Source organism: Anoplopoma fimbria, chromosome 22 (genome assembly GCF_027596085.1).
Source record: "Anoplopoma fimbria isolate UVic2021 breed Golden Eagle Sablefish chromosome 22, Afim_UVic_2022, whole genome shotgun sequence".
NCBI lineage: Eukaryota > Metazoa > Chordata > Actinopteri > Perciformes > Anoplopomatidae > Anoplopoma > Anoplopoma fimbria.
In genome coordinates, this window is record NC_072470.1 from 2822880 (window position 1) to 2848660 (window position 25781).

At 41.1% G+C, this 25781-nt stretch overlaps 3 protein-coding genes across 4 annotated transcripts; 2 read left to right on the top strand and 1 right to left on the bottom strand.

Moving 5' to 3' along the window:
- The first annotated feature begins 114 nt into the window (after positions 1 to 114).
- fam171b (family with sequence similarity 171 member B) lies at positions 115 to 6452 on the top strand. Its single transcript, XM_054624137.1, has 8 exons — positions 115 to 283; positions 1691 to 1924; positions 3320 to 3412; positions 3687 to 3845; positions 4146 to 4316; positions 4474 to 4590; positions 4680 to 4803; positions 5171 to 6452. The coding sequence occupies exons 1-8, from the start codon at positions 115 to 117 to the stop codon at positions 6450 to 6452; spliced, it is 2349 nt and encodes a 782-aa protein (XP_054480112.1).
- A 1913-nt stretch (positions 6453 to 8365) lies between these two features.
- zswim2 (zinc finger, SWIM-type containing 2) lies at positions 8366 to 12779 on the bottom strand. Its single transcript, XM_054624031.1, has 10 exons — positions 12662 to 12779; positions 12246 to 12402; positions 12081 to 12157; positions 11754 to 11794; positions 11098 to 11332; positions 10533 to 10784; positions 10252 to 10336; positions 10006 to 10088; positions 9694 to 9862; positions 8366 to 9426 (listed from the first exon to the last, which is right to left on the bottom strand). The coding sequence occupies exons 2-10, from the start codon at positions 12393 to 12395 to the stop codon at positions 8734 to 8736; spliced, it is 1785 nt and encodes a 594-aa protein (XP_054480006.1). The 5' UTR covers positions 12396 to 12402; positions 12662 to 12779; the 3' UTR covers positions 8366 to 8733.
- A 633-nt stretch (positions 12780 to 13412) lies between these two features.
- calcrlb (calcitonin receptor-like b) lies at positions 13413 to 21058 on the top strand. 2 transcript variants are annotated; one of them, XM_054623853.1, is made up of 13 exons: positions 13413 to 13544; positions 15570 to 15642; positions 16323 to 16473; positions 16572 to 16682; positions 16898 to 17010; positions 17092 to 17183; positions 17294 to 17420; positions 17511 to 17664; positions 17752 to 17812; positions 17902 to 17968; positions 18059 to 18277; positions 18529 to 18570; positions 19021 to 21058. In XM_054623853.1, exons 2-13 carry the CDS (start codon positions 15592 to 15594, stop codon positions 19225 to 19227), a joined length of 1395 nt encoding a protein of 464 aa, XP_054479828.1. In that variant the 5' UTR covers positions 13413 to 13544; positions 15570 to 15591; the 3' UTR covers positions 19228 to 21058. The 2 variants fall into 2 exon arrangements, with proteins under 2 accessions (XP_054479828.1, XP_054479829.1); XM_054623854.1 differs by having other exon boundaries at positions 16575 to 16682.
- Positions 21059 to 25781: the final 4723 nt, after the last annotated feature.

The following is a 25781-nucleotide window of genomic DNA, read 5'->3' on the forward strand; positions in this document are numbered from 1 at the left end:
CCAGGAACCATGCGATGAGACGGATGAGGCCTTCAGGATAAGGACACCCTCCACCAGACCTCGTTCTTCTCGTCTGGAGCTCAGAATGTCTCTGGGCCTGCTCCCCCTCTCGCCATGCCCGCTGCTGAACGCTCCCTGCCGCCACTGCTGCTGCTCTTTCTCCCGTCGCTGCTTCTGATTTCGTGCCTGGATGGGCCGGTGAGAGCAGGCCCCTCCTCCGGGGACAATGGCCCCGCAGTCCTGGTCCCGGGGCGACTCCTCAGCACCTCCACTCCTGCAGAAGGTAAACAAAAACAAAAAGGAGAGCTCCATCAGAAAGTCATTGTTAGAGAAAAATGGAAATGAGCTGCATCAGAGGAAACAGAGTGACTCATGTCTGGATCAGGTAGCAGTGCTGTGCATCTCATAGAACATAAAGAAGATTTATGGAAACAACATTTTGTGGTTTAATTAGATTATGCATCATTGCCTTGTTTTTAGGATACATATGCACAATACAATGAGCTGTGCTTTGTGTGAGACAAATACTCCGAGTATGTCTATAAACACATTTTAAATTGTGCAAGAATGCAACATTTCATTAAATCTTACAGCTTTAATGTATTCGAGTGGCAAAATCATGGATATACTTGCAGATGTGAAGGAAAAGTTGGTCAAATATAAACCATTTTGTGCAGAAATATTTATTGGATTGTTTTTAAGCAATATGCTCAACTGGAGAAAAAGCTCCTGTTATACATTATTAAAGTCAGGGCTGTCACTAAATGGCACTATTGGTCTGAATAATTGTCTGCTATTGATAAGCTACTGGATGTAATTCAGAGGCAGTCTGGCCAACAGGCTAATAGGATTAATATGTATAATGTGGAGGTTTGGGGGATTATCTTTTTGGACTGAGCAGGTGATGTGTTAATGGAAAGCACGGTAATCCTGCTGCTCTGCTGATACAGTACCTGAAGCCATTGATGGCCTCATATTTACAGCTGGTCTGGACACGGATGGAGGCTTTACACACTGTAAAAACAAACAAAAACAAAAAACACTTGAGGCCACATTAGTGTCAGATTCACAGACCACTACATCCTGTGTATGAGCAGTCGTTAAGCTCATACATCCACCAACTACACCACTAAGGATGACGGTACAGAACAAGGAAACACAAGCAAGAAGTTATCATCAACCTGTAATCAAAATCCTCTCTTGGAGTAAATTACTAGTTTTTATCCCCACTACATTATAGAGAGCAAAATGCATTTTTATTAAGACATTCACTAAACAAAACATTGATGCTGAAAATTAGAAACATGCTAAATATCAGCTATGATTGCTACATGCTCCTGAGCACATGTGTGTATATGTGTTGGAAGGGAAGAAACGTCTAACGTGGCACTTGGTTATGATGTATTTTTCATTCTCTCACGGATTCAGCTGTGCCTGCCTCATCATTTTTTCATGGTGAGAGAAAGGTTACCGAGTACTGCTGAGAGGAAGTGGTTGAGGCTGCTCTGCATACAGATAGGACACATGCAGAGACAAATGTATTACAAAATACTTGGATTTCTTATTCTAGCTGCCATGCTGATCGCTTACTAAAACCAAACTATAAATATGGTTAGTTAGATTTCCTTGTGTGATTTGGAAAATTTTACAGCCATAAAAAGGACTTCATAAAACCCATTTTCTCCCCCAGAGCCCCAGTTTGCCTTGAAGGTCCTGGTGAGGGACCTGGTGACCCGTCAGCCGCTCATTGGTGCTTCAGTGGACGTCTACGTAAACCACACCCTGAGGAGCTCCAACCGGACGGGGGAGAGAGGGGAGGTTCTGCTCTGGGTCGCGTACAGTCCAGGACTCGGTCTGACTCTGCTGGGCAGCATGGAGGGCTACGTCCCCAGCCCTCTGCCCTGGAGCACCACCAAGAGACCGAGTGAGTGACACCCACAGACATCTCAGAATCTCTCCATGGCCACACAATAACTGTATGTTTCTGAGGAAAAGCATTCTCTCACACAACCCCGGCTTCCCTAAAATAAGAACACAGCCACAGACGGTTAAAGCCCTTGTGGTGGTTAAAACAAACGCTCTGCTGAAATGCTTTATTGTGCATCCTCACCAGCTCCAGGGTCACATCTGACCCTGACCTCTCCTCCGAGGGACACGAGTAAAAAGGATTATCCAACACTGATCGATCGGAGCATAAAGGGGGGAAAGAACAAAAAACAGGCATTTAGAAAATACTCTCACTCAACTGAAAAGGCTTTGCTCCATTTCTTTTACACATATTCTATTTTAGCCTTGTAACTATTATGGTGTGGGAGTTTACTAAAAGGTTAAAAATACTGAAATTTAAGCGAGCTTGTGCTTTACAATAGGCTGAGTGCTTATAGTGCATTATTCATGGTCATTGCAGATTAATGAAGTGTCTGCGACAACATACAACTTGTCACTGAGGTTTGTTCCCGATGAAGCAGTTTATGTTCCCGGTGTTCAGTCGAGTGTAACCGAACGCCGTCCTCTTATTGAGCGTCTCTGCAGCAGCATGGAGAGTCGAGGCGTCTGACTCAAGCGTGGGGGGGAAACATATCCCTGCCTCAGCAAACTGTCTTTGTCCTGCAACCAATCAAAGGCAGAGGGGGGTTGGGGGTGCTTCAGCCACACCGATCTCATGTTGGTGTAGAGAGAAAAGGAGGCCCCCGGATGGACTCTATTGTTTGTGTTCCCACTTGCTCCCACTGGTCCGTATCAGAGAGAATAGAAGCAGAGATGGAGCAGCTGTTACGAGGGATAAAATGAGACGGATGATGAAAGAGTGTCATCTGTCGAGGCCCGCTTTGCTCTGCATTATCAGAGGCGCCTCCCTTTTGTGCTGCTGAGCCACACAGCTGAACCCTAAAATTAGGATGGAGGTAGTACTGCCCTCTGCTGGTGGAATGACAGAACTACAGGTCAACAACAACAACAGCAGCTTGTGTCCAAAAAACAAAGGAAAGAGAAGCTTCACATCTTTCCTTAATTATCATCTCTGGTTACATATTAAATTACTTAAAAAATGAATATAATAATTTACTCTAAATTTAAGTAATTCTTTTTCACTACATCTGTCTTTTGTTGATGGATTTTTATAGATAAAGTAGCAACTTTTGTTCTCTATCAGTTCAATATTGTTTATAGTACGTCAGGGAAATGTAAAAAAAATAATCAGATAGTATGTAATAAAAAAAGATCATAGTTAACTGTCATAAACATCGTATAAAAAGTCAGAGTATAGTACATCTTGGAAAGAAGATGCTGAATAAAAAGTGTTTTGTTTGTCTTCCTGCAGTTTTCTCTGCGGTGACGTTGCTGCTGCTCCCTCACAGTCAGGGGAACATCTGGCTGTTTGAAGACTCAGTACTCATCACAGGGAAGTTACCTGGTAGGTTTACACACTTACAGGACAGAAACATTCACCTTCATCTCACTGATAAAAGCAGAAGTAGAGAATCAAAAAGGGGTTAATCAAGAAGATACAAGAAAACAGCACACACATCTTCTGTATTTGCAATATCCAAATGTGAATAGGACAAAGTGTAATCATTTGTCACCATAGGTCATCAAAGCACAATCATTTGAGGTTACTACATAACACATTTAAACCTCCTGCATCGTGTCCAGATTTAAACTAATTGTTTACCATCATGTTTTTACAGACAGCTCGTCCCAACCAAAGGTAAAGTTCCCCAAGAACCTCCTCACAATGTCTGATAAGAGCAACGTGTCCTCTGTGACGGCGTACCTGACTGTCCCACAGCACCACCTAGCGAAAGACTGCTCCAACTGCACCCCGGGCATCATCAGCAAACAATCATGTAAGATTTAAATAAGCCCTCAATATTTAATGCAATCATCTACTAAAAGTTTTTGAAAGACTTAAGGATCTTTGTTTTATGATATTTCTTTACAAAATAGATACAAAGCAATGTTTAAACGACAAAAATGTAAACATATAAATGTACTTTATCATTTAAAGAGCACCTATTATGTTCTTCCTCTTTACTTCAGTGTGTGTTGTATATATTTTTGTACCGTAAAAGGCCCGTAATGTTGCAAAGCCTGAAGTCTGACATTGCCTCCTCTTACCGTACTTCTCCTCCTCGTCTTGTCTGCAGGGTTCAGAAGCATCGAGCTGAAGGCGGTGGCGGCCGTCAGTGTCCTGCTGTACTCTGGTGGCGAGGAGCTCCAGGTTCGAGGGCCGATCCAAATCAGCCTACCCCTGAGACACAGCACGCACCTCAGGGCGTCAGATACTGTGCCGGCCTGGGCCTTTAACCTGAAGACAGGTACAGTAAGAATCAGAGATTACAGAGAAGCCGCTGCATTACTAAATAAGATATACACATGTAGAGTCAGGTTAATAGAGAGATCTAGCATTCAGAAGATCAACATAGTATCTGTCAGTATTGCAAGCTGATGTACTGCTTTGTACAATAACAACAGGAGCCTGGGAGAATCAGGGTCTGGGAATAGTGAAGACCGTTGGTAATGAACTGGTTTGGACCTACACCGCCTCTCATCTGGGCTACTGGATCGCTGCCCCCCTTCCCTCATCAAACGGTACAGAACTTATCTACTGTCAGAAAAACATGTATATAGAAAATGTGTATTAGCAAATGTTTCAAATGTCTTTAAATTTGACCATTTAGGTTACTATTGGTATGGAGGCTCCTTTGATTTCATGCCATACCACACCTACCTGTTGACGGGAATACTGGGAGCAACGCTGGCTATAGTGATTGGGTTTCTCTCCTTGCTGCTGTGTCACTGCAGGTAAGAAAGCTGCTCAGAAATGTGATTGTCAGGTTCAATTCACAGCATATAAAACACATTTTTCATTTCTTAGATTCCATTTAGTAAGACTGTAATTTAAAAGCATGTGTCATAGAAGTTATATAGAAGTCTTTAACATTTGAGGCCATGTTTTCAGGGGCTTAAAACAAAGTAAAAGGAAATTCCATCATAATACTGCACAACATTGCATTTAACAACCACTCTGAAAAAAGTGACTTAATAGAAATAAGTGTCTCGAAGCTTTAAATAAAAAAAATAGCAAAAAGTCTTTAATTGTTCTAACATGTTTGAAAAACAACCCTATGAAACGAGTCCATCCTGATTAGATTCTGTTTCTTCCATTTAGGAGAAGTTCTTATCGAGAGCCCAGGAGGAGGAGAGCTCGCTTTTCCAAACTCACAGTGGTGAAAAAAGACCAAACCACCTCCACCCACATGGAAGAGGGTCTGCTGTTCCGTTCTGGCGACAACAGCCTGGCTTCCTGCAGCGTCCAGTGTGAACCCTCGTCCACGCCGAGGCACAAAGCCAACTACAACATCTATGTGGAGGATCCAGGGAGTCGCCCGGCGGCCCATCTGTATGAGAACATCGCTCTGGATCGGATCAAAGGCTCCCAGCCGCCGTCTCACTACATCAACAGTGAAGAGGTCGCTCGGCTGAGAGAGAAGTCCGAGCAGAACTTCTTTCAGGATAAGATGGTTCATATTTACAACCAGCAGGTGGCTATCATTCAGGCGCCGGAGCTTTTCAGTGCTCAGGAGCTGTCGGGCTGCAAGTCTGCTACTTTCCCCCGCAACGGAGTCGAGTATGATCCTCACTCAGAGTCTGCAAATAAAGAAGGCTACACCCAAACACTACCCAAAGTCCCTCACCACCACTCCCAAGGTGGAAACGGCCAACAGCAGAGCAGCCAAGATGACCCCCAGCCTCTGGAGACTCCTCCTCAAGGCCCCAACGCCGTCATGTGGGGGCGCTACAGTAACCTCCTGGAGTCCTCCGTCTCCGTGCCCGGGACCCTTAACGAGGCAGCCGGCATGGAGGCCTTCAGCAGTGGGCACGGTGTACCCAGCGAGCTGCAGGGGATTTCAGAGCGCACCCTGCTGGAGCTCACCCGAGGAAAGTCTCACCCCAGGGCCTGGTTCGTCTCCTTGGACGGGAAGCCGGCCGCCTCGGTTCGCCACTCCATCATCGAGCTCCAGGGACGCCACCGCCCGCCGAGCAGCAACGACACCAGCCTGGACTCCGGGGTGGACATGAACGAGCCCCTGCACAACATCCGGGAGACAGAGCGAGAGAGGCGATCCATCAGGGCGTCATCCCTGCCGCACCACAGCCGAGCAGGGCGTTACGGCGAAGATCAGGACCTGAGCAGCAGCGAGAGTGGCACGACAGCCACCTGCACGCCAGAGGACCCCTACCTGAGGAACATTTTAGACGGGAGCAGCGGGGCCATTCCCAACATTCCTGAGGAGCGAGACGGGATGGATACGTCCAGCGCTCAGGAGGACAGCGAGTCCAGAGGAACACCACCTCCACGCCGCCTGAGGAAAGTGAGGGAGAAGGGGAAGACGGAAAAGAGGAGTGCCAAGCACGTCCGCGAGGGGAGACCTCTGACAAAGAGGAGTTAAAGCATGGCTCGTTGCAAACACTAAAACAAGCTTTTTACAGCAGTGCTTCATTTAAATGACCCATTTACACACATTAAGCGGTTTTCATCACATGGCGTCATCAGTGCCGAGTCGTCCAAATTAGTTTTTAAACCACTTGTGCTCACGCAGGCATTGTTGTTGTTGAGTCATGTGATTGTACAACTTTGCCAAAGAATTCATACGCTAGCTCAAGAAGTGTCATGTTGAAGCTCCATGTTGCTGCTGTCACCACGTTCTCTCAATCTCATGAATCTGAAGATCACCAGCGAGATTCATCACAGCAAAAATGTCCGTGAGAACACGATATCCCATAATCCCCAGTACCGGCATTATAGAGGGTGCCTTCTTACTGCCTGTAATCGTTGAATATGATCACGTGAGGCACGGTATTTGTCTATGTTTAGTAAAATCTGGTGGGTTTGCAGGATGGACACAGATACAGGTCTATGTGTAGTGCACTTATCCTCACCACTAATGCCTGCTGTAAATTAAATAAGACATAGAAGCTTTCCCGGTTTGCAAAACTTGATCATACTGCCTCAGTTTACCTAAAAAAAAAAAAAAAAAAAAAAAAAAGACACTCTGGGGTTCATGAAAATACTCAATTATGTCATATTGGATTTGTTGACTCCGATGGATTTTGGAGTAAACCACTGTTGTACATTGTAAAGCTAAGCTGCCATCACACCTGATATTCAAGGTTTTAAGCCTTTGATTATGTTAGAATGCATGAAAATGAATGTTTCCTTGAGTGTATGAAAATAGTTTGCGTTTCACTGTAGAGCTAACTTTACACCATCGTAGCTGTTTGATTATTTGGGGACTGAATGGTTTATTTCATCGTCTAGTCTTGGAAAGAGACTCTGTTGTTCTGCCAATTGTAATGACTAATAACACCCCGGTAAAATGTATTTACTGCCTGAACCTAGGATATTTTGTATTGACAGTTATGAAAGAAAGAATGATGGTTTTAAGACGATTTTTCAATTGGAATTTTATAAATCAAATTTTGTACAGACATTCCCAGAGGATGAATCCTTCTGTCTTTAAACGCCACCGTGAGGTTTTGAGTCAAATGTTTTAACAACTCCTCCAAACTTTTCATTTACCACCATTATCAAGATTTCAATACTTTGGTTTTTCAACAATTAAGTATACAGAAGTATTTAACTTAAAGTCACAGGTCCTCTGCTAATTGACATAGCAGCTTTTGTCTCGAGTCAGATAAAGCACACTACACTTTAGTATGTGCCCATTTGTTACACTGGCACACAGCGTTCCCAGACACCTATTACATTTTGAGAGTGTAAATACTGACATCATTGGCCATACTTGATAAAGTTTTGCAAAAGATTCACAAATGTCAAAAAACAAAGAGGGTTTACTAGCAATATTTACCATGAGTTAAAATGCAGCAACAGTTTTGCCATATTTAGTCTTCCATCATATTGTAAATTATTTCCCTGATGAGTTCACTTTGTATGTAGAAGACTTGATTCTGTAGCTACAGTCATGTGTTCTTTTGTATGTATATAGTAAAGCAACATTTTATGTATTATGTGGCTGTGATTTAACTTATTTTGTGCAGTTTTTTTCTTTCATCTAAAAGCAAACGTCTGAGAGGTGCAGCAGAGTTGCAGCGAATGGTTGAATGATTACATTTTTATAAAGTCTTTAAAAGAAAAGAGTGAAAAACAAGCCTGAGCTTTGTAATTTTACATGTAGCAACAAGTCGAGCACTTAATCATTCAGTATGCTTACAAATGAAAGTACTTTCTCCTGCTAGTCGTCAGCTTGAACACACACACACACACACACACAGCAAACCACAGCTTACACAGCAACATAAGGAGTAGTTTGTGAACACGTTGTGCTGAGAATTCTTGACAAGCAAATCAAACCTACTGCCACTCCTGTTTTGAATAGATCTCGCTGAATGTATTCGTATTGATTTTAATGTGTTCTATAGTGTGCTCCTCTCGTGTCTAGCCATTGAAACTCATGGACTTTTGTTTCTTCCAGTGTGGGCACCTCTTGTGTTTACCTCTGTAATGATGGTAGTGTTATTAGTCTTGCCTTTTTGTGCACTAAATGAATAAACTTACTTGATACCAATTATTGTTCAGAAGCTTTTGTCATTACTTTTTCAACCTGCAAAGTGCATATTTCATTTTGTATGAAACACATTTGAGCAATGTCACACAAAAACAACATTTCAGATTTATATTTATTGATTACCTCCTCTTCATTGACTGTAAGTCTATGTCTTCTTTTGTTGCTGTGTGTTTATCAAGACTCCGGTCATTCTGAGCTCTGAAATGAGTCCATTGTTCGGCTCTGTAATGGCTGCCGTGTCGGTCCTTTTGGGTTTAAGTCTAGCTCGCCTGGCAGGAAAGGCCACAGTAGCTGAGCGGTCTGACTCAGGTCTACACAAACCTACAAAAAGGTTCAGTTCTGGTTGCTCTCTGATTTTTGTCACTGCAGCACACTTGTTAGGTGAAGCAGGGTTTTTTGAGGGACATACACATAAGCCAGATATACTTAGATGATCAAAAGAGGAGCTGCTTTCAGGATTAAGAAGAATTTGTTTTATCTGCAAATCTCCTTTCCCCTCTTCAGTGACAGTGTCTGCAGCTATGCCCTGAAACCTGTCCTTTATTAACTTTGGTGGGTTGTGTAAAGTTACTGAAGAGCCAGTGAGCACCTCTAAATTAAGAGAACCGTGTGAGGGAGTGACTTTAGAGTTCCTGTCTCGCAGTGCCACCCCTGGAATAAACAGGTCCTTCAAGTTATTTTCTGGTCGTGTGGAACAGTCACTGGAACGGGAGGAGAACGTGTTAGGAGAGGTCTTTGTTTCACTGGTTCTCCATGTCGAGGGGTTATAAATGACATATCCATCCAAGGGGCAGGAGTTCGACTTCCGCAGGATCCCGTCCACACAGTCAGCGTGGAACTGAAGTGTGTGCACATTTAAGGAGGGGAGAGGAGGACATTTGGTAGTTTTTTGCATTACATTTGTTTTATATCATTAGGATTTTATATATATTTTTTAGAGGTCATAGTTTCAGCAGGGCCTGTATGTAACATTTTGGGGGACCTTTTCACTTGTTTAGAATCACCATAAACTAAGAATGTTTGTGTTTTTGTTGTTAGCTTAGAATTCATATGATGTTTGAATACTGACATCAAGATAATGCGAGCACACGCTGAAAGTTTCTACCTTGTGATGGCAGGGCAGAGTCCGGACACGTTGGCCCAGGCTAAAATCCAGCAGACAGATCCGACACTGCTGTCCCACATCCAAGAGGCGAGACCCCGGTCTCACTCTGACCGTAGGGAGACAGTCCAACACACTTCCTGGTAGAGGGTCTGCAGCTCCAGGGACGATGCTGAGTAGCAAGATGGGAAATAGTGAGCAAAAATGTTTATATTAGTCAATAAATAGCAGTTATTTGTGACTCAGCAGTCAGAAGTGTGGACACTAAATTGCTTATAACTTTATACCACCCTAAGAAACCTATCTGTGATTCACCCGTCATTAGCTGAGTGAGAGGTCGCCTCCCTTGGTTCATCATTCAGGCCTTTGGGAACAAGATGCCACTTCTCTCTCCTTTTCTGTTTGAGGTTAAGTAAGGGTTTTTATTTTGCACTTTTTGTGGCAGAAATGAAGATGCTTGTTCATTAAAACCGCTCACAACCAACAGAAATATTAGATTTTTACAGTAAACTACTTCAATGTCTCGCATTAAGAGCAATGTAAAGTTTAAATATAGCTTACTGCCCGTGAAGCAAATGGATGCTGTGGGTGGCAGCCCATCTTTGAGCAGTCCTCACACAGATATAAGTAACTGCAGACTGTGCATCTGAAAGGATGACAACACATTAAAGAAGACATGGGGAGCTTAGTATAACTATTATTCAGCATCACAACACCTAAAATAGCAGTTTAAATTTAGAAACAATAGATAAAATCACTTATGATACACAACAATATGCCATTCCCCATACTGTGATTGAAACTGTACAACGTTGAATGTACATGTACTGCCACTTGCTTACTTGAAACATTTGCCAGTGACAGGGCAGACCCGGCAGCTGTGACAAAGAACCCCCAGGTGTCGGTCTGGCTTCTCTTTCTCAGAGGCAGTGGAGAGCTTTGCTGCGTTTTTCACCTGCTCCTGGAGTAACTTCAAGGAGCTGAAGTCCTCCCTGCACAGAGGGCACTTCACTGTTTCTTCCCTGTCTGACAGTCTCTGGTGATCCGCCCACACCTTCATGCAAGAGATGTGGACATTATTGCCACAACCGAACCTGGGAGAGAGTAAAAGGACAGGACATGAGAGTGTAGAAAAACTGTCAGCACAATGCTGAAAAAAAACATCATTTCGACATGTCCTCTTGTGTGAATATCAGGAGATTTAAACTTTACAACATCCGAAAATCTGTGCTGGTGGTTTCCGCTAAACATTCTGTATGTCAACAGCTGGATGTGCTGTATTGAGACTGATAATAATTCAAGGGGTCATGTTCTGGCCAGTAGTGCAACAGAAGTTGAGTAGAACATGTTACATCATCCTGAAACATGACTGTACTTAAAACAATAACCAGACAGTCGCCTACATACCTGCAGTAAGACACAGGCTGTTTTTTCTCCAGCAGCACTTCTTGACAGATAGGACACACATCCTGGGCTTGGATCACTTTCCGGCAGACACTTCCAGCCTCCTGGCCAGTGACCGGTTGGCTCGTAGTCCCAGAAGCAACAGAGGGCTCATTTTCCGTCCGGTGGTCTTTGGTTTGGTGTAAACCATGGAGCAACTCCAAGATCTGTCTCTCAACAAGTCCATGCTGAAACGAATCTGGAGCAGTTATTTTTAACAGTGCTTGTCAACAAGAGCACATGTACAAGGGTGGGTCAATTCATTCACATTTCCTACAAACAGCAAGTGTTAAACATAAAAATAGAGCACAGTATACAGTAGACTGCAGTCTATCAAGTCAGGATTGTGATATCAATATAAAAAACAGGTTGAAAAGGAAATGTTTGTAGTTTTTAAGATTGAAAAAAGTCATAGTATAGTATGTCGTAAAAAGTCGTGCAGAAAAAAGACGAATAAAAGTCATAGTAAAGTAGGTGCAATAGGGTTTATGATGACCCGTCATCTTTTGAATATTTTTAATGTCAATAACAAAAAACATTTGTTTAAATATTAACTGAATTGAAAGGTACAGTATGCAATGAATGCAAAAAATATATAGTAATTTCCCTAAACAACTTACATTCATGTTCTCTGGGTAGTCTGAATTTCCGCAGTAAAACCCTGTAGTGATAAATAACAGGTTGAAAAGTGAATATGACTAATACATGCACATAAATTCAGTCATTAGTAGGTCTGATTATCATAAGAACTTGTTTATACATTTGTGATTTACAAAATCCTAAACTTAAAAGTATTTCAAGTTGAACTGCTAAACATGCTATCCAGTTTTATGGATTAATAAAATGCCAGTGTTGCACATTAAAAAAAAACTTAAATTAAAATTGTGATCTTGAGAAATACCAAAACCTTTAGGTGTGTTAATCTTTTTTGTGTGTGTTATTGATACCAGCAGATGTGTTTGCAGGGCTCCTGATCCTTGGTGAACACAGGGCAAGTGCACGTATGTGGGTCACCCAAGCACACCTGAACAACACATACGAGTGGAGTAAGGATACAAAACATGGTTTGTGGAGTTTTAACAACATGCATCCTGATTCACAGAATCATTTACCTTGACGTTCCTGACCTCTCCCTCCTCTCTCAGTAGAAATCCTGTAGGGCCGAAGGACTTCAGGAGGAATATAGTGGTGTTGAGGGCCTGGTCTTGGTGCAGACTCACTGCATCACTGACTGTGTTCCTGCAGGTAGTTTTCCTGAACATCCTGCCCCTGCAGAATAAAGACATGCATCACTAATAATAATAATAATAATAATAATAATAATAATAGAGACTGATGCTTATACAAAACAAACAAAGCACAGATGCACACAGGAAGAACAAATAAAACACAAGTGCAAATCTACCCCTGTTGCTTAACATCAATTAGACTAATTGCATACACCTGGTCACTTTTTTTAAACTTCCCTCTTAATGCAGAGTATTAAGGGAACAAGAGGCAGCTTTTTCATTTGAACAAATAGCCTTACCTCTGGAGGTGTTCACGTTTCAAGAAGCACCTTTCTGTGTCGATAAATGCTTAAAGACCAGCTGCAGCTTGTTTGCAGAGCAAGGCACCAAGGAATCCGGGTCCATGGTAACCTGCAGGTTGCCATAATGCTTTTGACCAGCAGAGGGGGCCGTTGCTAAATTATAGAAACCCTCTTGCTGATTGGTCAGATCTGGGCTTCCAGATTCTCAGCAAAAATGATCTTTTTGTTGACTTTTTATATATATATTGCATATTGTTTAAACATTTAAAAGCCAGTCTGCAATATGAGGCTCTTTCTGTGAACTTGTGGACCTAATAGGATTATTAGTAGTCTTATTTTCTCCCATGCAAATCATTTGTTTTTGTTAATGAATATTCCCCATTTGCAATAGTACTTATGTCCATAACAGCCACAAATACTAAAAAAGAATCACAAAAAAACATATGCAAACACATTGAGTAACAGGTTGCACCATATGCAATTAAGTTTATTCATTAAGTTCACGATTTAAAGCTCAACTGCCAGCATATTAAGGTTTACTTTACATTGTATATTATATATCATAAATAATATAAATGATACAGTTTAATGGTCATGCATTGCATCAGTGTTTTTTAATACCCATTACACTGTAGGGGTGTCCCTCTATCTGCCTCCACAAGAAGCAAGCATGTGATGTCATCCACAGCCCCGGTCAGCTCTTATCAGGACAGCTCAGTGTCGCCTCTGACTCTGCTGTGAAACACACACGCTGAAGGACTACTCTTGAAGAAATTCTCTAAAGCTTTTTCTTTCCCTGCAAAGGTTAAACTCTCAGACTGAAGGAATACTCTTCAAGGCAAACACTGTGTTTTTATTATATGTTTCTGCTCCAGTAAAGGTAGGTTTCTTTAATAGTTGCAGCTTTTCAGCATGTTGACTTTGGTTGATGTTCAAGCATTGTGGTTATGGACCTGAAAACAGGTTAAATGTTAATTTACAAATGTCACATTGGACTGTGAAATGTTGTTCTTCAGGATATATGTTGCAGGCCACATTGAAAACAGGCATGCACTTCTAGACATAAAGGTGTTAAGGGGTAGAGAAACAAATCTGAATAAGTACAAAAGGTACCTCTTAACTGTGCTGTTGAAAGATTAAAATGTGATGACAATCCCCCTAAAAAATCTGTTTATTTACTAACATAAGAAAATTCATGTCTACCACAAAACACATGATTGGAGAAGGTTACTTAGTGTGAAGCAGACAATTCAAACCTCTTTTAATGACTGTTCCACACATTTAAACACCAAAGTTGTGAAATGGGATTTCCTAGACCTAATAAAAGGTACTTCACATGGGAAAGTATTTAAATTCTTGGTACAGATGACCGATACAATGAGGGAATAACTCTACTTTGAGTCATTAAATGTGTTTGTATGCAACTGGAGATATATATTGTGCGTCTTTCGGTGTGTTCAAGAAGATATTAATCTTACAAACTGACAAGGATTTCCTTTTATAAGCCGTCAGGGGAGTTGGACATTTATAATGCATTTATAATCTGTGTTTATGAACTGTTCTTTATTCCTAATGAGAAGCCCAGGATTAGGGAAATATGTTTCAAACTCTCATAGTGTAGTAGACTGAGGGGATAAAGTTGCAAAGATGTTGGCTTTGTGAAGAATACATGGTGATTTACAGGGAAATTGGATAAAAAAAAGATACTGATGTGACGGAAATGTGATCCATCATTTGGACTCGTCGGTGGCTGTGAAGCAGAATCGATCTCTCCCCTGACAGATTATTGTGAAACTAAACATGTTAATCTCATTTGTACATATTGAACGCATCCATAAATGTCTTTCTCTCTTTGAGGGATCGTCTTGCTGTTTGGAACTCAGATAGATCCTGATTCGGCTCATTGTAAAGTCAAGTTTAAAAAGAGGATCAGTTATGTTGTTGTGATTTGGGTATTTTCATTCCATTTTCATTTGGTGTTAAACTGTATTTTAACGGTGATTTATTGTTGAGTTGTGTGTATTTGTATAAAGGCCTATAGGGACAGATGTTGCTAACTAGATTGGGATATAAATGCTGAGGATATAGGTCCATGATTTATGTTTGTATGTGTAAAATACATTAAATAAATAGAATCTCCTAATAACATTCAGCCTTTCAAAACATATAAAACATCCAGTCTCTATACGTATTTACTCACTTTAAACAATATCACAATAATTTGCTATTTTTTCCGAATGACTGCTTTGTTGACTGTATTATGAAACTTTCCACATGAGCTTTCTTGTTTTTGGAACGAACCTTTCCATGTACAATAAAGCCAAAGCATTACAGATCATCCCATAGCAATTGCACTCTTTAATAAAAATGGCGTTTTGTAGCTCATCATGAATCATAGATCATGATTTTATTCTATGCAGCAACTACATGAGTTTAAGAGTAACAGAGATTTTTTTTTGCTTGTTACTGCTTTTCCTATTTTTACCACCATTATTAGTGTCATCATTTCCACTGTCACACATCCTGTAGACAAACATCGATTGCTTAACATTCATATCAGCATATGAAGCATTTAGTTTGCTGATTAAAGCATCTGTGGCGTTGCAGCACATGCGCTTACCTCATTTGCCACATTTAAGTCTTTTGGCTAAACCTCTGTTAAACTTGCTCAACATGCATAATAAGCATGCAGGAAGGAAGCTGTGGAGAACAGAGGAAGTTAAAGGACAAATCTGTAACCCCACAGTCCAAAAAGAGGGAGTCCTGCCTTTAAATAATTAAAACAAGGGTTTGCAGGCATGCTTTTGTTTTCAGTTTATTAACATGACTTCTGATTAAGGCAAAGGTCACATTTAAGTGTCTATTGTTACAACGTCTTAACATGCTTTCCTTTTCCGTTCCTCAGAATACCACGGTGATCAGAGAGGATGGACATAACCTGCTTCATGTATCTGCTGGTCATGTGCGCCCTCAACAAGGTAGCTACTAATATCTGGTTCTAGAGCTCAATATGTCCCCGTCACATGCATGTCTTTTATGCTTCTGCAGCCTCACCATTTCTTTTTAGATCATCCAGTCAGTTTTGGAGCAAGTTGTTTAACTTATTCTATTTTATAAGTTGTGTCTGTATTTCATATTTTTTTGGGCATGCATTTGTGACATTAAAGCAATATGATCCCAGAGCTAAATCTCCTGTTTTTAGAATATTTACAACCATAACTATAGTTGTTTGCTTCTAAAAAAGCAACACTCAGCTCCTTCTTGTTATTTCTCTTTATTTGATTGACTGAACACTCAAATCTTCCTGATGCCGTCCTTAAAGGGGCACTGCATTTATTTTATATTGAGCCTCCATAAAGTTAAGGGAGTTGTGAGAGACAGATTAAAAGAAGAATGGACTAAATCAAAGCAGCAGAGGCTGAGATGTACTACCTTTTAGCTTCTGATATGTGTCAAACTTAATCCTACACTTCTCATAATGCAACTTGATAGCAGTTGTAGCTCTAAGACATTATACTGCTTTTGACTTTGTTATTGCATTAAAATGATCTCTTTCATTTGTTTTATCAACTTAAGTTCTCATGTGTTGCACTCTGATTTTGTATATTTGAGTATCTGTGTATGTTTGCATGCTGAATTTTTAATATTCTATCTAAAGCTGCTGGTGGTGGCGAGCCCTGAAGATGACATCCAGGAGCATCTGAACCATCGGGGCGAACATCAGTCCACGCGGAACCAGATCGCCACGGCCCAGTACGAATGTTTCCAGAGGATTATGAAAGAATCGCAGAGCAAAACCAAATCAATAGGTGAGAGGGCCGTCTCAGAAAGCCTGAGATGGCTTTTTATGTTACTATACTTCATATTAAGTCACTGTAACATTTAACTGTGTGTCCGTTGTTGTCAGCAGAACCAGTGTGCAACGCCACGTGGGATGGGTGGCTGTGCTGGGATGAAACTGAAGCTGGACACACCGAGCAGAGCTGTCCAGACTACTATAAAGACTTTGATCCTCATGGTAGATTTTATTTCATAACCTTTACTCACTTTACAATCCTTCAGTATTTATGTGTAATGTTGAGTTGAGACTGTCAAATTGGACATTTACTAGCTCGGAGCATAAAAAGACCCAAATATATCTCCTATAATTAGCTCTCTATTTAACATACTGTAGCTCATTTGTTTATTCTTTGAGCAGAAATGTAAAATTGTGGTTGCAAATTTTGTTAATAGCGATGGCATCCAAGGTGTGCTCAGAGACAGGCGAGTGGGGACGCCACCCCGAGAGCAACAGGACGTGGACAAACTTCACTAACTGCCGAGCCAACACGATACATCACGGGACAGTAAGCAGGAATAAAGACAATAGAAATACATATATTAATCACCTTTGACTGTGAAGTTGTACTCATTTTGTTTTCTTGCAGGCAGCAATGACTCACTTCTACCTGGTGATGATTGGTCACGGCCTGTCGCTGGTGTCACTGCTCATATCATTAGGAATATTCTTCCATTTTAAGTGAGTGTGGCAGCTTTCTTTATGCCCAATTTCATTTTTAAATGTACTAAACCCTTGTGTTTTTTGACAAATCCATGGAGCCAATGAAATGTCTCCTCTTGCTCGCTCAGGAGTCTGAGCTGTCAGAGGATAACGCTCCACAAAAACCTCTTCTTCTCATTCGTGCTGAACTCCATCATCACCGTTGTGTGGCTTACAACAGTGGTGAAGAAACAGGGACACACGTACAACGACTCTGTGAGTGATTCCACTCTGTACTTTAAACTACACATCACTCCACATTTTTCAGCGTCAGTAAAATAACGATGGCTCGTTTTTCTCTTACAGGCCAGCTGCAAGCTACTCATGTTCATCCATCTGTATCTGTTGAGCTGCAACTACTTCTGGATGCTGTGTGAGGGCATCTACCTGCACACTCTGATTGTTGTGGCAGTGTTTGCAGAAAAGCAACATCTCATGTGGTATTATCTGCTGGGCTGGGGTAAGTAAAGCTTTAAGTCAGTATTTAAAGACGCACATTTTACTCTCTAAACCTGAATGTCATAAAAGTTCTGATTTGTTTTTGCAGGTTTCCCACTTGTTCCAGCGGTGATACATTCAATAGCTCGTCACTGCTACTACAACGACAAGTGAGTCTTCTTGATTAAAATATATCATTGTACCTATATCATGTGCTTCCATCCTGTATAATATGATGATCTGGTCGATGCGTTCACAGATGTTGGGTCAGCTCAGATACTTCCTTGCTGTACATTATCCACGGGCCCATCTGCGCCGCGTTGGTGGTAAGCACCGAGCTCCTCGTGGGAAATCAAGATTTACTTACTAGACACTTGCCAGGACTGTTGTGCAGCATTCTCCTTTTTGGATTCCAGGTGAATCTTTTCTTCCTGCTGAACATCGTCCGGGTGCTCATCACCAAGCTGAGGGTGACGCACCAGGCCGAGTCCAGCCTCTACATGAGGGCCGTGAGAGCCACCCTCATCCTCATCCCCTTACTCGGCATCCAGTTTGTCCTGCTCCCCTACAAGCCGCAGGAACACTGGGTCTTTGAGATCTACCTGTACATCATGGAAATCCTCATGCACTACCAGGTCAGTGCATACGTACAATACAATACAGAGATGCATTAACCAAATGAAAATAACCATTGCATGATGTTAAACGTTCTGCTGTAGGAACAGACTGTGAAATGGCATTATCCTCAATAATTTTTATGGTTTAAAATTACAAATATTTCTAGAATAAGAGCATGAACATGTGACACAGTAAGCAGCTGTTTGAGCTTAGGGGATTTCCTATCTTGTATATTTTCTCAAGAAACTTTTTTTTTTTCCTCCTGCAGGGTCTCTTGGTTTCTACAATATTCTGCTTCTTCAACGGGGAGGTGAGTAATTCCTATTTCAAGCTTAGATTTTGAATTTGCTGCACTTTTAATCCTCATTATACAATACAAAATAGTCTTGAGTTTTTAAAGCATCAGGCCACCAATTCTTACGCTCTTAAGATAGGGTTTGATAGGGACCAAGTGTCTTTCTAAGGGACAGTTTGAGAGTTTAAAAGGCTGATAATTGCTTGGCAATAAAATGCACATGGATCACAGAAGGACACAGGGCCAGGATTTGGGTCATTTTGAGGTTATGAGCCCACCAACCCACCAAGAAACCAAAAGAAGGTCTATATATTGTTTTTATATGGTTTGATCGAATTTATTCAGATACTGGTCATGCCTTATGCTGTTTAAAGGCCCTTTTCCTTTAAAATAAATGCATTAAAGATGCCATTTTGTTGCTGTTTTGCCACCCTCCTTACGTCCCCTTTGTGTCTCCTCCTGCAGGTCCAGAGCGTTCTGCGGAGACACTGGAACCAGCAGCGGATGCAGTTCACCGGCACATTCGCCAACGCCGAGTTCTTCCGCTCGGCCTCCTACGTGGCGTCGTCGCTCACGGAGGTCCACCGCTGCTACAGCATCGAGAGCCACACCGAGCACATGAACGGCAAGAGCTACTCAGACATATTCAGATCGGACAGCCCGTTTGTGTGAAGGTGGCGCTTCAAGGATCAGTGTTTATGTGACTTTTCCCAAGTTGTTATGAAGACTGATGTCTTCTGGGAGTTTTACTGCTGAGTACAAACTGTTCACTTTCACACCAACTCACATATTTTTCTTTTTTTACTTTTTCTCACAAATTTTACCACAACAGAAGGAGCATGAGACCAAAGACTCTGTTTCGTCATCAATATTTACATCCCACAAATGGAAAGGCCTCAAAGCATTAACACAAGGAATTAATGCTTTTTGCATCACATGGAATAAACTTGAAGAGCATTTCAGTGAACAAGAAGCTGTTCTGTTGAGCTGACTTGGAAAGAAAGAAGGTTTTTTCTGGGCATTTTTATGATAATGATGCATCAAGAAATGGGTAGTAATTGAATAAGGGTGTTTGTGGAAAGGATATGCACAAAATCCCTCTTGAACTACTTCTCAAATCTGAAAAAGCATTTCAGGTTATTAAACTCATAACTCTTCTTTTAGGCAGAAATAATCTGGTTGGTCAGTGCAAACATCGGTGGGCAGAGCCACAACAACAGTCGCTGGGAGTTGCAAGCTGAAAGGCAAAGAAAGAGTTGATCTTTCTGAGTAGAGAGGCAACTTTTATGCCTTCAAGAAAGTAAAAGAATAAAGTACCATGATATCTGGTAGTACATACGATTTGTAAAATGTAAAAAAGTTCAAACACACACAAATAATGAAGGAATACATAGATAACTTGCTTTGCTAAACGTCACTCCTGCTTTTGCCTTTTTATTTAAGGGGTGCAACTCAGAATATAGGGAGAGTTTTCTATTTATGTATTATTTACTTTAGCTCAGTGAAAACAAATAATGATTTTCACATTAAATGTTTTGATGAAACATAGGCTTACGTTGTCTCATCCCGTCATAGCGACAGTTAGTGCTCCGTTAAGCTCAATGTTTTTTTATTCTTCATGACAGATTTTTCCAAAATGCTGTAAAACGATTGTGAGATAATCACAGTTGAAATACGACTGAAATGTGCATGAGTCTGTACATATATTTGTGTATGAATATGACATATTTCAAGGCACAAAATATGAAGCCTTTAGTGTACTTTGTATATTTCTTTTCAGTCAGCTAACACATCTTTGTATATTTCTTTTGTTACGTTTTTAAAAATCAACTGACTGCATCAGGTTAGTTTAAGGTATAAAGTTGTTAAAGGTTAAAATGTTTTAGTATTAATTATCTAAAGATGTAAGTGTCCAGGAAACAAGTTCAGCAGGAACTGACTTAAGTTGATTCACTGATAAAATAAAGTTTGTCACCTCCAGTTAGAGATAAAAGTGAAGAGCTGCTGGTTTCAGCCTTCAAAAACAGGAAATACACTTATTATTTGAGTTAGATGAGAATAATGATACCTCTCTTGTGGCTGTCTGTTAAAATATGAATCTACAGCCAAGAGATGGTTAGCTTAGCTTAGCATAAAGACTGGAAACAGGGGGAAACTGCTAGCCAGGCTAGCTGGATAACATTATCTTCCAAAATGTCGTACTATTCCTTTAAATGTGCAACACTGAACCCTTAATTAAAACTTGCTAAAATGCTTATAACTGTTTCTTATTCTGATGGAATCAATGAATATTTCTGATATTAATAATACTGTGTGTGTGTGTGTGTGTGTGTGTGTGTGTGTGTGTGTGTGTGTGTGTGTGTGTGTACTGTAATAATTCACAAGATGTGATTTCTACAGCGATTTCAGAGCAGATTTTTAGCCTTAGAAGAAATAAATATATTTTTTCTTTCCAAAATATGAAAACTATTTCTTTAAAAGGAAACTCAATAATATCAGGGGGGGCTATATATATATATATATATATATATATATATATATATATATATATATATATATATATATATATATATATATATAGCTTTCAACCGATGTTAATAGGTGACGTAAAAGAGGTATTTTATAGATGTAGAATATAAGATATAGTCAAAAGTCCTGCAAAAAGTTAGTCAGTGAATCTTGAGTTTAGAATATTTTACAACATTATTTTAGTCACAGTATGTAAGTTTTGTAACATAGCTATGTCAATAAGTTTTGTTTATACTGAAATAAAAATGCTGTAAATAAAGGCAAGCTGTTTTAAACTGAGATTCAGGAAAAGAAAGTTAGTGTATTTGTTTTCCTTTCCTTAATGTCTCTTCTATTGTTCTCCGCAAAGACCGAAAGAAAAGAAAGAAAGAAAAAATGTGTTTTCTTTCCCCCCCACATATTTAATTAAGGGTGGAATTTCCTTGTCTGTGACCGTAGAAAACGTTTCCCTCTGAAATGATTATTGTTTCCAGACAAAGCAGGGTGTGCTGCCTATTCCTCATCCATGAACATATATGTGACCAGGTGTAATTAGGCAGTCCCAGAGGAAAAGGGCTATATCTATTCTTTCAATGCAACATTCATCAAACTTAACATGCCGCTCCTCCTTCATCCGTCTGCAAACACACATGATGATCAGAAGCATGTGTGCATGGTAAGCAATATATGAGCTACTTACATGCCTTTCACTGTGATGACTTCAATCAATGAAGTATTCTGCGGGTTTGCATGGCGCATTTCAGTAACACTAAACATCTGACAGGACTTTAACTTGCATCCTGTTGCATCAACATGAGAGTTAGTATCGTTTGTGGTTTCTTCCTTTAAAACGGTCAAAAATATTGTCAACTTAAAGCGTGCACATGTGAGAGATCTCAGCGAAGATGTTTTTAATGTTGACCTATCACAACAGCGATCCCACCTCCCTTTATTTACCTCAGTGGAAATCAGAGCAGTGGATGCATTGCAGGCTTCCTGTTTCTAAGAATACATTGCCATTGAACTCTTGATCTGTCGGCTCTTGTGTGCTGGTAGCAAACACTTCCTCAGTCTCATGACTAACACTTGTTTACTGCCTTCACTTCCGCAGGCTTCTACTGAAGCTTGAAGCATATAGCCGATGTTTTTGTATTTCCAGTGTGCAAAATTCTGGGTATTTGTCAGGGACGTTTCCACAGGACATGACTGAATGAAGACATAATACTCCATGTACTCCCTTCTGCTGCTGCATGGTGGCAATCCTGCACATGGAGCTGCGGAAAGGTTTTAAAATTAACAATCACGTAAATCTGCTCCGCGTTTAGCTTTAATTTGGCTGACGCACTATTCTGGAGTAATTTCCCCTGAATGAGAAACAGACCATTGTGAACTTATGGAAAAACACAGTGTTTCATAGGACTTCGGTACATTCCTGCGGACATCAGATCGTCCCAATAGAAGGACTTGAGCTGGGAGGTTTGTTCAATAGGTACGAGCTAAACATTAAATTCTGGTAGCTACAACGGGCAGAGAAATACTTCAGTACAGCGAGAGACGGATAAAGACACGGATCTAGCTGTCCCTCAAAGGTGAAGAGGGACTTGCATGTTTCATTAACATGGAACTTTACTTGCTGTTGTGTAATCATTCATTCATACACACAGAACAATATGCTGGAAAAAAACTAGAAAAGAATTGGAGCTCAGACGAGTTTGTGGGACATTCAAATGGATTTTTCCTTCCCTGAGGAGGGACATTTCCCATTAATCAGGAGAGTGAGTGCATCCTTGGAAAAACCCCTTTGATGCTCAAGATATGATGCACTGTACCTTTCCCAGTAACAGCGAAAGTGGAATGTAAGGAATGCAAAGAGTAGAAAAAGTAGAGCCAACAGCATCAGGGGTGAAGCCAGACGATGATGTAACATTGGGATTTTATAGTGTTGATTTCTGGGAAGTGCAGCGAAGAATTTCTACATCAGCAACAAAGCTAATTGATCAGACACATAAGCTGAAAAAACTGGTGATTGTTTTCTCTTAGGAAAGGGAAAGTGACTAAAAACAATAAGCTGCTGTGGTTTCCAATAACTCCAACCATGCTGTGTACAGAGTTATCGCTCGAAACACCAACTCGTAACACAACGCGCTGCCATGCACGCACACACATACCACACACACATCTGGCTCATAGCGTGATCCGACCACTTGTGCAGAACAATGGAATGATTTCTTGGCCGTGCTGGAGGGTGTGGAGGGCGTACAGTACAGGGGTTGGGGTGAGCGATGTGGCCCGGCTGCATGGATGTGACCCGTGTCTGGGTGGGGCCTGCAGGAAGTCTGCCGCTTTTCAGACCGCTGCTGCAGGGTTCAGGATTTATCTGAGCAGCTCATCAAGGAGTGATGTCAACACTCGGTTGTGTGGTGGCGACGCGGCTTTGGTGTTTCTGGAGGGACGTCATGGTCAAAAGTGTGAATGCATCATGTGGAGAGTTCATTTCCAGAGTTTTATCTTAAGGGTGTAGTACTCTTACTGCTTTTTTTTTTTTTTTGCTCCTTGCAGCTGTGGGCCTCCATCGATGTCATCAACTTTCACCCCAGCTGCATCGAAATGGAAGGAAAACCCTGCCAGACATCTATTATGTCAGAGATTTAAATATGTTTTAAAAGATATCTAATGTTATAGTCATTTCTGGTGTTCAGGTTGCACCACGTCTCCAGGTCTAGTACGATAGTATTACAATAAAAAAACATTGGTCCAAACTTGGTCCAAAAATGACCCAAGCTTTAAGAAACTATAATAATCATTTAAGAGCTGATGCAATGTCCTTGGTTTAGTGCAGGTCGGATGAAATGTCGTATGTTTATTCATTAGGCTCATTTAGGATTGTATGAAAGCTGAACCCTTGTGTGGACCAACGAACCAGACCAGGACTAGCCTGAAGAGGTGGACCAGAACTAAAAGTCAACAATACATGTATGAAGGTGAACGTAGAGATTGATGGGAAACAAAGTGTACAAGAGATTTTGTTCTGATATTGATTGAACATCAGACATTTGGAATCAAACCTTTCAAAACATCTCAAACAATACGCTTATTACACTTTCAAAGAGCTCAATTCCTTGGGCCCAGGGCGGCGGGCCAGTGTCCACTTGTAACGAGGCGCGTCGCCGCTCTCGTCTTCAGCATCGTCCTGCCAACAGGAACTCCCTCGCTCCTCTCCCCGTTTCCTGCCATTGTTCTCTCCCCCCTGCCACCAGGCACACGCTCCTCCCAGGATCTGGGAAAAGGTGGGATGTGAAAGCGGCCCATTTCCTTTTCGATCAGCTTCGACCTCTGCCGGGTACAGGAGGGGTGTGTGTGTCCGAGTGTGTGTGTGTGTGTGTGTGTGTGTGTGTGTGTGTGTGTGTGTGTGTGTCAGCACTCATCTGACTGACTTTCTGCGCGTGAATTTTCTCTTATTTTCATTTTTTAATGTTATCCAATAACCATTAAAATTGCAGTCTGAAAATCCTACATTGTACAAATTAATTTAACTGGAAAGCAAACGGAGATCTGGTTTGTCTGGTTGTAGATGTGCTAACTGCTCAACAACAGAGGAATGGTGTTCAGATGGTTACATGTCTTTTAAATAATTTATTGTCCTGTTTACAACCAAGCTAACGTGCTACATCGGAGACCTGTTATCCTCCTGAGTTTTTATATTCTTTAATAAAATGGTGCATAATCATAAGAACAAAATGCCGGGGGGGAATAACTCCCTGTGCAGCAAAAATAGAAAGAAGCTTGGGGAGCTATTGAGACAGACTAGCAGCTAGCGTGTTTGATTAGGGGGGATGAGGGTCAGGTGTGCAGGCCGCTGAGTGCTAAACAGGGAGGGCATTGAAATTGGGCTGTAAAAGTCATAAATCTATGTGTAAAATGAGAAAATGTTCCATCCAGAATAAACTAATCACTGGACAGTTTTACATGTAAAACCTATCGAGGCTTATATGTGTTCTTAGAGAGTCCGACAACATATTCCCACCATAACCAGCTGACTTCACCACTTTGATGAGAGAGAAAAGATAAAACTTTCCCTTGTGTGTTTTTTCAGCCCGAGGTTTTCATGCCACCAAAAAGAATTAAGGCCGACAGTTTGATCCTTTCTCATGATCCTTTCCCGGAGTTCTTTAAGTATTGTTGAGGGGCGTCAGTGAGGTGGGGTTGGAGGGTGCACAGGAAGGAAAAGGTGTAGCTGGGAAATCTCATCGAGGCTCCTCGGCGAACAAGCGACACCCGAGTCAGGATCTGGGCGTCGCTGCCAAGTCATCTCAGGGTCGCAGACTCCAGCGGTCCACGTTTGGAGGAAGCCGGCACAAACACGTCTCGGTTTTTCACAGAATTTGACACAAACGACATCAAAAGAAAGACTTTAAAGTGTTTGTTCAAGCAAGAGGAGGAGATGAAAGAGGAGAGAGGATGATGTGGCTCATGTAGATGCTAATAACTTTGGTACCTGACCTTTCATCGAGCATCATCAGCTCTACATTTGTATTTGTCCAATTCTTTGGTCCATGACAAAAAACCTTTACAACTAATAACTATGAAATTGCAATTAAGTCTACATAAAAAAAAAACTAAATAAAAAAAGCATATGAAATAAATCCTAAAATAAATAAATGTGTATTTATATTTACATGCATTTTAAAAAGATTTGATTGCCATATTTATTTGAAGGC

Bases quoted from the DNA above. Each gene is read 5' to 3' on its own strand.
- fam171b (XM_054624137.1), top strand. From the start codon at position 115: ATGCCCGCTGCTGAACGCTCCCTGCCGCCACTGCTGCTGCTCTTTCTC. The intron at 3,413-3,686 runs GTAGGTTTACAC...ATGTTTTTACAG, and splicing joins CATCACAGGGAAGTTACCTG to ACAGCTCGTCCCAACCAAAG. The intron at 4,591-4,679 runs GTACAGAACTTA...TTGACCATTTAG, and splicing joins CCCCCTTCCCTCATCAAACG to GTTACTATTGGTATGGAGGC.
- zswim2 (XM_054624031.1), bottom strand. From the start codon at position 12,395: ATGTTCAGGAAAACTACCTGCAGGAACACAGTCAGTGATGCAGTGAGT. The intron at 12,158-12,245 runs GTAAATGATTCT...TGTGTTGTTCAG, and splicing joins GAGAGGTCAGGAACGTCAAG to GTGTGCTTGGGTGACCCACA. The intron at 10,785-11,097 runs GTATGTAGGCGA...ACTCTCTCCCAG, and splicing joins CAGCCTGTGTCTTACTGCAG to GTTCGGTTGTGGCAATAATG.
- calcrlb (XM_054623853.1), top strand. From the start codon at position 15,592: ATGGACATAACCTGCTTCATGTATCTGCTGGTCATGTGCGCCCTCAAC. The intron at 17,969-18,058 runs GTAAGCACCGAG...TTTGGATTCCAG, and splicing joins CCATCTGCGCCGCGTTGGTG to GTGAATCTTTTCTTCCTGCT. The intron at 18,571-19,020 runs GTGAGTAATTCC...CTCCTCCTGCAG, and splicing joins TCTGCTTCTTCAACGGGGAG to GTCCAGAGCGTTCTGCGGAG.